This window comes from Carassius gibelio, chromosome A24 (genome assembly GCF_023724105.1).
Source record: "Carassius gibelio isolate Cgi1373 ecotype wild population from Czech Republic chromosome A24, carGib1.2-hapl.c, whole genome shotgun sequence".
Taxonomy (NCBI): Eukaryota; Metazoa; Chordata; class Actinopteri; order Cypriniformes; family Cyprinidae; genus Carassius; species Carassius gibelio.
Window position 1 is genome coordinate 4,391,828 of NC_068394.1, and position 14,346 is coordinate 4,406,173.

Below are 14,346 nucleotides of genomic sequence, written 5' to 3' on the forward strand. Positions count from 1 at the left end.
CAAATGTAAATAAATTCCTTAACACATTTCCAGTTAAAATACTTCAACACTTTTGAAATAAGAAAATTACTTGAAAAGCAACACTGCAAAAATGATTTTACTTCTATATAGTACATTTATATTGTTGGATTTTTAGACATTTAGTGGAAAAAAAATATTAATATCATACCTCTCCTCAACAAGCCACATGTTCTCTGATCATTTCAGGTATAATGTCTATGGTTTTAAAACCCTACATATTGACTCCTTTAGCAAGAATGCAGCACTAATAACATTGTTTGCTCTTCTAAGGGATTACATATAAGACAGAAATGATAGAGAATATACTTTATACCTGCTTAGTCATAGTCCGCAGCTGCAAAGCCTAACAAATCCTCAGTGTTTTGTGTCTCATCAACCAGCACAGAGAATATCAGCTTTAGAGCAAAGCTCTCCCAACATCAGAGTTAAACACCTCAGATCTCCTCATGCCTGAGTGGCATTTCCAACTAAAGGTCTCTGCCAGAGACAGATGATAAAGATGTCATTCTCCCGTAACAGATAGACACATACTCTCAAGGCCTGCAAAAAAAAATAAAAAATAATAATTCAAGTAAAATGGATCTAAAATAGCTCAATTCATCCCGAACAGAATTTGAGTCTCTGGCATCATAATTCCCATTGGAGGAAATTAGTAATTATTTTTGGAGTTCTGTTCGGTGACGCTAAAATGTTTACTTTTAAAAGAACTAGATATGAATTAAATATAATTCTGAAGAGAATATGCATATGATTTAAGCTAATTGTAAATAATGGTTTGAACATCGGCCTCATTCTGCTCCCACGACCCAGGCCCTGGAGGAGCCCCATCATGCACAATAGGTCATCGGCGGCCAAAGTCATCACAGCTGTGCTGATTTTATGCAGCTGAAGAGCTGTGTGAGCTTGGGCCCAAGCCAGATCTGTCTTCTCCGGGAGAAAAGAGTGTTTATCCCCTCAACAGTATTTTTGCAGTTGGAGTTGCAGTCGTTTAATCAGTATGCCCTACAGATATCTGCATGGGGATGAAGAGCGAGGTCAGAGGTCACCAGTATATCCCTCATGCAAAAGCAACGACCAGGAGCAGTGTATTACAGAGTGTGAGAATGCTGCAGAGAGGCTTCTGGGTTTTAGCTTGCCTGAGGTGTAAACTGCTGGCTTTCTCTGTGCCTATATTTCATACACATCTATAAATCTGTTTGATAAAAACAAACTAAACCCCCAAGGTCATGACTTTCCATCACCATTACGGTCTCCTTCCACGCAAGCTATTTTTCTGCAAGTCATCTACACCAGCCGAAGCAGAAAGTGAAACTCTGGGGAGCAAGATGACTGGCTTTACCAAGTCATGGTAAGTTTAATGCTATGTTTGTAGCACGTTACAATGCACAACACATTTTTGTAACGGGCTGGCTATTTACTCTTAAGTACCAACAGTGTGTCTTGTTGGCAAAGGCTTTTTAAACTAACTTTGTAGGTTTCAGCAAGACAAAATTACAAAAGAAACCAAGCTGGTAGTTGGAACAGTTGCATGAGAGTGCGCTCACATCTACCATTGCTCTGCAAAATTTGATAGGCAAATTCCATTCATTTCAACAGGAATCTGTGCGATTAGGAGTTTCATGTGAGGGCGAGTTGGTCACACAAATTCGCTGTGATTAGCAACCGAAAACTTGTTGGACTGAAAGAGACTTTTGCGAGCAATGCTTCATACATCACTACAAATTGACAATGGAAAATGGACCGTTTCTGTCCACAAATTTTCACCTAAATATCGCAAACTTAAGGTCAGTGGAATTGGCTTTTGATGCAACAAATCTGAGTTCATTCCTCATTCTTCTCCCCCTTTTTTTATGCATATCAGCTTTGAGAGTAGTAATATTTTTAAAATAAAGTACCTAACGGGTACTTAATAGTGAAAATAAAGTGTTAAATGTGTATTTAATTGAAATTAGAAGTAGTGTGCATTGATCTGATCAGTACATTTGCAACCTCTGCTGTATAGCCAGTGTAGCTTGAAAAGAAGAAAATAAATTAGTCCTCATTTAATCTTTTTTGGACTTGACTGGATCAGGAAAATTATAATAAAATTAGATTTCTTACAATCAAAACAATTTAAAAATTAATACATGCCAGCATAGATGTTAAATGGATAGCTCGCCCAAAAATGAAAATTCTGTAATTAATTACTCACGACCATGTCGTTCCAAACCCCTAAAACCTTAATTCATCTTCAGAACACAAATTAAGATATTTTTGATGAAGTCCGAGAGCTTTCTGACCCTGTATATGACGTAGAACCCAGATGCACTGCGGCATGCACATACATTCACCCTGGTACTCTAATGAATGCAAGTCGAAGAGAAGTAATTGTTGAATAAGATCGTCATTTTTGTTTTCTTTGCACACTTTAGCTTTAAAATATGTCTTGATATGCTTTGAATTATTTCCTTAAAAAAATCCAGGCATCATCTTTCCCAATACTTATATATCATATTGCAAAGCAGATACATCAATCATAATTCAGGCAGGCTGAACCTCCAAAACAACTATTTTTATTGTCGGCGTGGCGATATGTTATGATGTGCATGGAAAATCTTCACAAATGATTGCTAGTCAGCATCTGTATCTAATTTTTCTGTGGGAGCAGTAGGGAACGAGGGGTCGTCCTGTGGCTAGGAGGGATTGCTCCCTGCTCTCTGAGATAAAAACAGACTCATTTCTGCTCTCAATCTCACTGCCGGCAAATTGAAGGACAGATCAGAACGAAGCGCACCCACAATCGGCACTGCACTCTTCAACAGAACAGCACATTTAATCCCTGCAAACCCCTGTGGGCACAGGACTCTTAAGGAGTGTGGAATAATATGATCAGGAAAGCCAACTTGAAGTCTATGCGGGAAGTGCATAAAGATAGACTAAAGGATGGCAAATGACATTGGCATCGATTTTGTCTTCCTGTTTGTATTCAATTGACAAATCGCACCAGTGACAGCAGCTCCCGGGGAGGGCGTTGGTGTTGTAAGGTGAAATCACTTGTTAAATATGTCACTTTTTGACTGGAGTAATTATCTTGTTAATTATCAGGTGTGGGGGCTGTGATTCACTGGCTGTGAAGCAATCAATTAACAAGCTGAAATCAGTTAGTGGAGGCATGACGAGACAATACCTCAAGAGCTGAATGCATTCAGCTAGCGCAAGAAACACAGCTCTGGATCTCTGACTGACTCAATCGTATGAGATGTTTTTGTTTAAAAAAAAAAAGTCTAAACGTTCCAGTGCGAAAGGGAATTTTCATCTGTCGGCGGTTTCTAAATATTTATCTCCGCTTCATTCCAACTTGGCAAAACTAATCAGGTTCACATGCAGTCTATCAGAATGACACAAAGCTGTGAGGAGAAGAAAGTTAAACGCGGACAGACTGTCGGGTTCAGACCACATCAAAGCTAGTTTCCCACACCCAAAAAAGTCCAATAAAAAGAGAACGTCACAATAACGTGTAAACAAACCCCATCTGCGCAGTGCTCTGGTGAGTTTGAATGTCCCAGTGTTCATTACGCCATGTGTGAGAAACAGATTGAAGTGCCGTCGGGCTGCAGGAGCCTGTAATGGTAGTGTTGTCTCTGACTGGGAAGCCAGTATTAATTAGATCAACAGAAAATACCACAGTGATGGCCGTTATGTACTCCCTGGACTCAGTGGCTTGGGTATCAGTATGGGTCAAGATGCAAACACTGGACAAAATGCCAGTGGCAGTATAAAAGAGCACAGACAAACCAGAAATGAAAACTTATTTGGTTTGATATATTCACTGCATCGCTGACCATTTGCCCCTGGAAAAATCTGAATGATAAATAGTTGCAAATATGCAAAAATACAAGAAGATTAAAGATCTCTTTTGTCCTTGCCAGGTAAGCAGGTAATAATAACTATAACATAGTATCAGAATAAAATACATAAGTTACAATACAAATAAAGTATTAAAACAGAGCAGTATTGTATTCCCATGATGCACAGCTAAATTTTCAGCACCATTACTCCAGTCTTTAGTGCCACATGATCCTCCAGAAATCATTCCCATATGCTAATTTGCTGCTCGAGAAACTTTTCTTATAAAAATCAGTGTTGAAAACAGTTTTGCTGCAAGATTTTATACCCAAAAATCTACCAGCCAAGTGCTCCTCCCCATCAAAAGCACCGTGCACTAATCAAACAATTAACATCTCTTCAGCTACATCTGAGAAGTTCAATACCAGTACGGCCAACTTTACAATCAAAAGAGCATCGGCCTCTTTGAATCTGTTTGAGAGAAATGACTAAGAGATCTAGTCATGTCAGTCTAGCCGCCTGTCTTTTTTGAAGCATATCATTCATATCAAAACAGTGTGAAATGTAGATAACAGCCAAGACGGGTTGGCAAACTTATGCACATTGGACTAATGAAGGTGTTCTTGATCATCAGCACATCTTTTGATAGTACAATCTAATTATATCTTATTTTCGACATGTTGAAGTCCATTACATCTGTATGCCACACTATCTCTTACAATCCTTCCGACGGTCAGGCAGCCCGTCACATTTAGTTATGATCTGCATGGCATGCCAAACACTGCCCTTATACAACACAAACCACAATGCGTGACCCAGTAATAGTGTGTTGCAGACCCTTTGGCCAGCTCTACAAACACCACAGAAACCGGGCGGTGTGACCCAATTGAGTTTGACCTAGAATTTGGTTTCTCTTGGAGCTATAAAATAGGCCTATACTGTATGTCACACATACTATTCAACAACATGACACACTTCACTCAGCTATTTTGCCATAGAAACAGTATTTCTTATCAAATATTCTCTCTCAGTCGTCTGCGCAAAAAAATAAATAAATAAAAGCCAGTCAAACTTTGTTGTACTTCACACTGGAGCTCATTATAAGAAATTGTTCGACAGACATGTAAAGTGACCAGGCTGAGTTTGTTTTGTTTTTACGTGTCATTCAAGAGTTTATCTGAAATAAATAATAAAGGTTGGGTTATAGGTTGTGCTGTCTAAGTCTGAGACTGGTCACAAAAGAACTTCCCGGACTGGGTTTGGTGAAACAAAAATCATTATCGAGACAGATGGAAATGTCACATTCTCAGAAGTACAGTGATATATATGATCTGCTGTGTGAACGGCCCGTGACTTTTCACCTTGTTGGGCCCATAAAGCATAACTCCCTCAAGCCCCATTCAAACAGACACACACACACACACAAACACACACACTTCCCTTCAGCTCTGCACACGCACAGTCATTTTCTTCTCCAACACTGCCCTGCCAAACCATCAAAGCCTGACAAACACAGACATTCTCATGCACACACATATAAGACACAGTGAGAAACGCAGGACAGGCTTCCGCTGCTGGCTGTTTATGCCTCTGTGCGTGTGTGTGTGTGTGAACACTCTCTAGATCACAATCATTACTCAGTTAAAGTTTTTTTTGACTCTGGTTGATGTCAGAGGACGTCTGTAGCTCTATTTGGATTGCCAAGTCAAGTCAAGTCACTTTTATTTATACAGCGCTTTATACAATACAGACTGTGTCAAAGCAGCTTTACAGTGTTAAAGAGGAATAACCTTCACCTTATAACTGATACCTTCACTTTAACATCATGCTATCACAGCACAGTTTTATAAGTGTTCTGGTATGCTTATGCACAACTGCGCTCCATTGAAAGAAAACCGCTGTTTATTTCTTACAGACAACCAGTAATTAAACACAATGCCCAAACCCTCTTCTGCTTTTGGACTCTGTTTTTAGCACAAACCTGTTCTCTGATTATTTACAACAGACTTCCAGCAGAAAACAAAACAAGTCAGCTTATACAAATTGTTTGCAAACAGTTTTATTCACTCATTTTCCCAGCTCATGTTTCATGTTGAGATGATGAGATCTGTCATATTTACACCAGTCAGAAAGAATCTCTTACCTCTGTGACGTCTTCTTATATTTTCGCCTGAAACAGAAAAAAAAATATGGACATTTCAGTTCAGGTAAGTGCAAATTAGAGTCAGTATATAAGGCCATACATGTATATTTTGTCATTTTAGTTTAATTGACTCATTTAAATTTTGTTTAAAAAAATGTGTTATTCATTTTAGTTTAGTTGTATTTTATTTTAGTTTTTTATGTTTTTTAATTAATTATTTGGGGTTTCATAATTCTCTGTTTAAATTTGAATAAAAAAAATCGAATGATCGTTTTAAATAACGATTTCAGATTTCAAAACTAAGAAAAACGGTAACCCTTCTCAAAATTGGTAAAATTTGTTTCCATTGTGAAACATTATATAAAACATTAGGCGAACTCTAACTTTTTCATGGGTAATTTCTCTAAGTACTCAGTTTTTTTTTTTTTTTTTTTTTGCCACATCGTTATTGTATTTGACTATACATACACACACACACACACACACACATGTATATATATATATATATATATATATATATATATATATATATATATATATATATATATATATATATATATATATATATATAATATATACTGTATATTATTATTATTATTATTATTTTATTTTTTTTTCAAAATTGTCAAATATATCAGTCAACTAATTTTTTTTTTAACAAAGGCACACATGAACGCTTGTGCAAAAAAGAAAAAGCAATGACCCTCTTATGACGGACATCTGAACATTCGGTCATCTAAATCTAGTTAGTGCATGAATGCTCGCTCAGTTTTGCACGTAGAGAGGAAATTCCACTTCTTTTAAAAGCAGATAGTAGTAAAACTTCTCGAATGCAGCTGTTCTCAAGCCATATGAAGACAGACGTTCTGATTGGTCAACTTAGATATTGATGACATCATCTTCAGAAGAGCCTGGAGAGACTAAGACACAATCGATGCTATTTACATGATCACCGAAAGGAGGAGTGGTCTGAACAGATCAGCGACCTTCATCATCGTCAAAACTTCTTCCTCTCTCTCTGCTCATCTAATCTCAGTGTTAGCTCTTACCACGAGGAACGCATTTATTACAGCCTTAAACTTTTATAGGTGTGTGTTTTTCTCCGTGTCCAATGGTCTTGACATGGGTCTCATTTCCCTTGGAGCTGCCGAGTGCACAATTAAATTCGTAATAAGCTCATAAAATGGAAATAAAGTGAGAAACAGGATGACTTTGGTTCAATTTCACCCAGCTCTTGACCAGTGCCATTATGACTATGTTGATGGCCCTCGTTTCAGGACAAATAACAGCTGTCTGACTTCCCCATCCGGGTTCAGGGACGGCAGGCTGACAGCAACTCCACCGTCACAGCGAACACAGTTGTCATAAATCTAATACCAAATCTGGAATTTTGCCGTTTATTACAGGGATTAGCATTCAGCAGCTTAATGTGGAATGACACAGTATAAAATGATTAACATTACTTATATAAGTAATATTTTTTTTTTTTTATCAATTTACCTTACAATAACACTTTCCATTAATTCTTGATTTATTAGCAATTATTATTAATTACAATTATATTCTTTTACTTTTTAGAATTTTAGTTTAAGGTTGCTTTTATTTAGAATCTGTTGAACTTCATTCAAAATATTTCAAATGATGATAAAATATAATTCACGAGATTTTTTTATTTTATTTATTTTTTACTTTTATACTTCATAATTCAGATAAGACATTTTGCTTTTCAGTAATGTTGCTCATGTTGCTCACTCATGCACAGAGACAGAAAGTGTAGAACTCTACTCACAGTCCTCGCAGTCTGAGCCAGATCTTCTCAATCTGATCCGCCTGTAGGTACTTCAGAGAGTTGTTCTCGAAATCCTCAATCTCTTTGGTGGGCGATTCCATGTCAAAAAAGTCGACCAGGCGAAACGACATGAACGAGTTTGTATCTGGACAGCACAGACGCAGAAGCAGTTTGCAGAGCAATCAGCAGCAGCAGCAGCAGCAGACTCTGAGTCTGTCACAGAGACAGCTGTAGCACGTCCCCCATCCTGTTCCCCTCTCTCTCTCTCTCTCTCTCTCTTTCTCTCTCTCTCTCTGTGGTTGTGGGCTTGTGTCACCAGCTCTGGTCAGGTGTACAGAGAGCAGCCGGTATGGCAGCACTGCAGGGGGCTGCTCTCTCCCCTTCATGAATATAAGGCAGTGGAGAGGAAGAGGAGGAGGAGGAGGAGGAGGGGAGGGGAGTAAACAACTGCTGTTGATCTCTGTATCAGAGTCTCGGCTCCATGCAGCCACACAAATGAAGACTAAAACCAATGCAAAAGAAGCATGGACTGCTGCACTGTCTGGGCTGAGGGGAGAGACGTAAAACAAAGGAGAAAAAAAAAAAGGAGGTGGAGTTGGGAGAAAGGATGTGTCTGGAGTATAAATGAAGTGTCTGAGAGAGTTTTGATTTATATAGTATGTGAACAGGAGGAAAAAGGTAGTATTGTGTTACTTATAATTAAGCATTTTTTTTTTTCTTAAGTAGGTGTATAATGCATTATAACACACTATTATCACTCAATGCCATTGGCTATATTGTGTAATCATATGTTGTAATGCATTACCGTTTTGAAAGTCAATGTGAAATCAACACTTAATAGATGTTACTGCCTTATTGTAAATGGTACAACGGTAAACATTTTCCCCAAAAATGTTGGTTTGTCTCTCAAAGCAAGTTCTGATTCAGCTGTTGAATGTCACCAAGTCCTCCTCTCCAATCACCTGGACCAAAATGATCACTTTTCACCATCCAATCAATTTCTGATGGACATTTTCTTGATGAATATCCCGTTTTACTTCAAAATAATGTAAAATTTCAGTAAAATGGGTTGCAAATGCAATTCCATGCTGATTTAAAGATATAACTATGAATATAGTGTAAAAAGTAACTGGATTCACTGCATTATAAATAGCGTACATACATGTGTAATTTAATTATATTAATTTAATAAATTAAATAATTTCAGAAATAAATGTAACTACAGTTTTAACAGATTAATATAATTAATAAAACACCACCAAAAGTGCCAAATAATTAAAATATGTATAGCAATACTATATATATATATATATATATATATATATATACATACATACATATATATTTCATATGAAATACTTTATATTTTTTATATATGAAACATTGTTTTAAAAGAATATCTGACAATGAAAAGAATGCCGATAAAAAGTATTGTTATTGTTTTGGGGGTCAGATAAGGTATAAATAATTACAAATTATGCACTTATATGCACAGTGTACTCATAACAATGTGCAATTATTTCCCTTTTTAGTCCAGTAATATAATGTTCTTTTGACTAAACTCAAGCCTTCACCTGGTTTTATGTTTGAAATACCCCAAAATACTGCGAAACCACATCACATTCTGAATAAAACATATCAACATAATGTAACAGTAAGGAATATACGATTCCCACTGTCATTAAACATAAACCGAGGCACTGATCATGCAGAAACATCACCGTGCGCAAACACAAAGCAAAACAGCAGATGGTTAGCATAGAGATTGTATCTCTGATGAACAGCTACGGCTTGACGTGGAAATATAAATTATATCATCATAGCAACAAATGAAAACACAATGGCTGGCACAGCAGAGGGCGGACGCTGTAACCCAAACAGTTAAATCTAGACAGCATCAATATCCGACTGAGCTTTAGACTAAAGCACCATTAGATGGAGTCGTTTTGATGATGGTTGACCATGCTCCATTAGCATGAGACACTCAACATCACATCTGATCTGTTTGCATTCGTCTTTGATGCAGACGTGGAGAATTAATAATTAAGGTGATTTGTATTTCCTTCTAGACTTTTTTTGAGCTTTAGGCAGTGTGCTATATAGACCAGAATGACTTGAATGAATGAGGATAAGACCAAACAAGACTCAAAAGGTGAGAAATAACCGGTGTTGAGAGATGGGTGATACGGGAAAGAGCTGTTGAGAAGTGTGACCAAGACGCTGAGCACTGAATTCATCAAAGGGTTCTGTGGTGACATTGTATTTGGTGATGAAATAAGATCAGTCCAGAGCTGTGAATAGTTCCATTAACACCTGCAGACCTGAGCCAAATACTCCTGTACAACACAACTCACTGGAACAAACCCTACAGGACATTTACTTTGTTTTCTGTGTTTGCCAATATACTGCAGTAAAGCTTTACAGACATGCAGATAAACATATGATTTATATGAAGAGAAACTGTGTTCTTGACACTAACGAATCGCAAAAAGCCAACAGATGCTTCAGATTAGCACTGAAAATCATTTCTACTCATCTTTCAAAATTTACGGTACTGCACTAACTATGGAAAGCAAACAGTAAGCATGCATTTTAATCAGTTTTAATCAGTTTGAAAACATAAGACTGCACAAACATAAATAAAGTTACCCAAATCCTTGCCTTAATGAGGATGAATGTCTGGTTATGCATTATGAAGAGTTATATAACCTTTCTTTATAGTCTCACGTTAACACTATTGTTATTTTAGTATTTTAGTCGATTTTATTTTATTATCATTTTTTTTTTATTCTGTGCTTTTGTAATATTTGTTACATAATATATATTTTAAATATTAAAATTCAAGTTTAATTTATTTTGATTTCAGTTTAAATTTGAGTTCAGTTGAATTTTAGTGCTTTCACATTTCATCACTTTCAAAAAATTTCACATCTATGTTTAGTTTGAGTTATTTATATTTATATTAATATATTATATATTTTTTTGAGAGTTGTATATATACAAAATAAGTAATATTTCTATTTAAATAACATTTTTCTCTTCTATTTACGTGAATTCCCTGATTTTTTTCTAACTATTTATGTTCTGTGAATATTTTGTAGTTGACAGAATGCACACAATGATTTAACCTGAAATATTAATTAATAATATTAAAAACAATTGACATATATATTGTTTCTGTATGTCAAGAATCATTATTTCAATAGATTTATATATATATATATATATATATATATATATATATATATATATATATATATATATATATATTTCTTTGGACATGAATCAAATATAGGTGCCATATTAAATCTCTACAACTGTATTACATTTTAGGAAACTCATAATTACAGTAATTATCTGTTAAGACTAAAGCTATGTGTACAGCATGCAAAGAAGGAACTTAAGACGCATTTGAACGATCCTCTTAGTTCTTTAGTTTGCATTCAAGATGATGCTGACAATGGAGATTTATAACTACATAACGTATTAAATGATTATGCAATGCTTATAATCAGTGTCCAGTTATAGTCAGAACCAAAAAATACTACATTCCTTCACTCTAACAAACGTCAGGGTTTCCACTTCCTAAAACCAGGAAAAACAGATAACGGCAGATGTCAGCATTAAAACTGAGATCACACTGTGAAACTCATGCTCAGCGTTCTAGAGAGAGAGAAATGAACCAAGCTGTAATGTTGAACTATATTAAAACGGTTCATCATAAAAGCTCAAACTTGTTCTACGCTTTGTGTATGTCTGGATCAGCGAAAACTCTCACAGCAATTTATAAAAGAACATGTGATTATTTACTTCACTTCCTTTATTAACTTTTGCAATTATCATGCATTATAATAATTAAAAACATTCTAATCATCGATTCCAAGACATACTTTACTATTTAAAAAAAATACATCACTAAAAACAGTAAATTTAGGCATTTGAACATTCCTTTAATAAAGCACATCATTACATGATTGATGACAAGGATGATCTAAATGTAAAAACAGGTTAAATGAGCAAAAATACAGTATTGATTGACAAATTAAAAACATTTGCTAAATTTAATATTTAAAATACTGGCCAACAACTGATACATTACTGATATACTGTCCAGCCCTAATTATGGTATAATAAAGTAAAGTAAAATGCATGTATAAGTAAGTGCACAAATTAATGTCCAACTTTTACATTTTTTTTTATGTTAGTCTATCATTTTCTTAGCTTGATAACTCCTTTTCACTATGAGTTGCAGAGCATCAGAAAACTTTTCAGAATGTTCTTTTCTGAGTGAGTGGTTCTTTTAAGGTTTCGGATAGAAACTACACTTCCCTAAAATGATGTGACGTTAAGGGTGTTTTAACATTTGGATGTCGTGAGCTGGAGTTTGGGCTTTCTTAAATCAGTGTTGTTGGGCAAAACACGGCAAAGGCATGACTGCATGCAATTATTCAAATCTGACCTTGCCAAAACAAATATGCAGGTAGAAAGCAAACATCACCAGACATGAATATTTAACGGACAACAAAAATGAAAACCTCTGAGGGGAGATAAACAGTATGCAGTGTGTTCTCCTGCAAGCTGGAGTGGGTGGAACTACAGCTGGTCCTTATATATATATAAAACAACAATGAAAACCTGACTTCATTGCATTCTTAAACTACTGAATCATTACATACACCAATAAGAACTTGATGACTAGTAATACTTATCTTGTGCCTTATACTCAAGGGCACTGTAGAGCCAAAAGGCACAAATACAAAGCCGGACTGGACAAGCTAATTAACATCCAGTCAGTGCATGAATTATTGAGTTTTTAATCCCGCCGGCTCACAGTGGGGTCTGCACCGGGCAGGTCAGGTGACTTGGTGGGGGGAGGGGAGAGGGGGGCACTCATATTGAGTAACAAGCTCCCTAAACATGACAGCCTCTGGTCTGTGAGATTTGTAGGTCAGAGAAAGCAAATACTCTCTGGGGTCTCCTTTGTGGAAGAATGACAGGATAAACAAAGCTTGGGAAAGAAAGGATGCAATATCTTTTACAGGTGATTAATCACCCTACATGAACTGCCTATACGCCGAAACTTAATTGGTGAGCAATCCGCAAATAGCTGCATTTGATAAAACATTTAGATTCACCATGTTAAAGTGAATACTTGACCCTGAAATATTACTAACAATATATAAGTTATTATTATGTTGATTTACATTAAAAAGACATGTGAACCTCGACCTGAAGGTGGACTGAAGCCTTGCCAAACTGGCACTTGTCCTGCCCAAGTCTGAATAATGTTCACCTGCAGTCCTGTTTCCCTGCATTCCTGTTAGATCCCGCTCAATCTTGCTTTCATTCACTCAGTTGATTCAACTCAACGGGGCTGCGCTCAACTGGAAAATTAGGTTTCTCCACTAAAATGAGCTCTGCCTGCTACAGACCTATCAGAGAGCCGGCAGAAAGCTGGGGCTAAAAGAGAAACGATAATCAAAGAAAACTCGCTGTTTGGGCGAGATGAGAATGAGACGTCCACCTGTCCCAAGAGCCCTGGCTAAATATCAGAGGCATGCAAAGGTCAAATCATACATAAGGTAGAAGAAGCATCGGGGACAGCTGATGTAAGGGGAGACAGACGCCTCGCACCTCAGACGTAATGAGTTCATTCAGAGGAGATGAACCTCAGCCTGCTGTGTTACACCAGAATTTGCTTCAGAGGAAAGAAGGAGAAAGAGTAAAGAGAGGGAAAGAAAGAAGTGAGCGAGAAATGAATGCTAACAACGCCATTAGAACGGAAAGATGCATACTGTAGACGCATGACTGCTGTGTGTTTTCATACAGCAGTCATGTATACAGATGGTGAAAATATACAGATAGTGAAAAAAGAGTTGATATTAACTGATTGATAATCAACTCATCTGTTACTATTTTGTTTCAGTAGAACTGCTATATAAAAATATACATTTTATTTATCTATTTTTTATGGACTACAATTGTATAATTTTAAACATTAGCATTTCAATTAAAAAATAATAATTGTATAAATTCTAATTTTTTATTTTTTAACATTTGAGCAAATGCTTTTGCAATTATAAGTATTATATATATATATATTTTTTTTTTTTTTTTTGACAAATTCACCGTAAATCATCCTGCATTGTTCATGTAAGATACATAAATAACAACTCATCAAACCAAATTAAATAGAGCTGTTTTATTACAATGGATCAGACTTCTACAATCTTCTATATTTTTGTCAGGTGAAAAAATTAAAAAATGTAAAAATCCACAGACTTTCGATTAAAGGTAGAACTATCATATACTTTTTATATATTAGCTCAAATGGAAGGATTATAGTTTTTTTTTAAGCAATAGTATATTAATTTTGAAAAGTTCTAATTGTATACATTCAAATTATATTTTTTAGCAATTGTTTTCCTTTTTTTTTTATTACAAATGATATGTAACTTGTTTTTCATTGTTTGTGTTACAGACCGAAATTATACTTTTAATCATATTTTATTACTAAGTGATGAGACTTTATTATCCACCTTAGTTTAGTTCATTATATAACATTTAG

General features: G+C 35.8%; 1 protein-coding gene across 4 annotated transcripts in view; it reads right to left on the minus strand.

The window, feature by feature from the left end:
• LOC127945815 (dual specificity calcium/calmodulin-dependent 3',5'-cyclic nucleotide phosphodiesterase 1A) overlaps positions 1-14,346 on the minus strand; it is a 54,723-nt gene that overhangs the window by 31,071 nt on the left and 9,306 nt on the right. The window contains exons 1-2 of one of the 4 annotated variants that reach the window (XM_052541885.1): positions 7,779-8,143; positions 5,990-6,016 (exon numbers count right to left, since the gene is read on the minus strand). The exons of the other annotated variants lie outside the window; for them this stretch is intronic. Coding sequence (XP_052397845.1) covers positions 5,990-6,016; positions 7,779-7,909 — 158 coding nt within the window. The 5' untranslated portion in view covers positions 7,910-8,143. Of the gene's footprint in view, positions 1-5,989; positions 6,017-7,778; positions 8,144-14,346 lie in introns of those variants that run through there. 4 annotated transcript variants of the gene reach the window in all.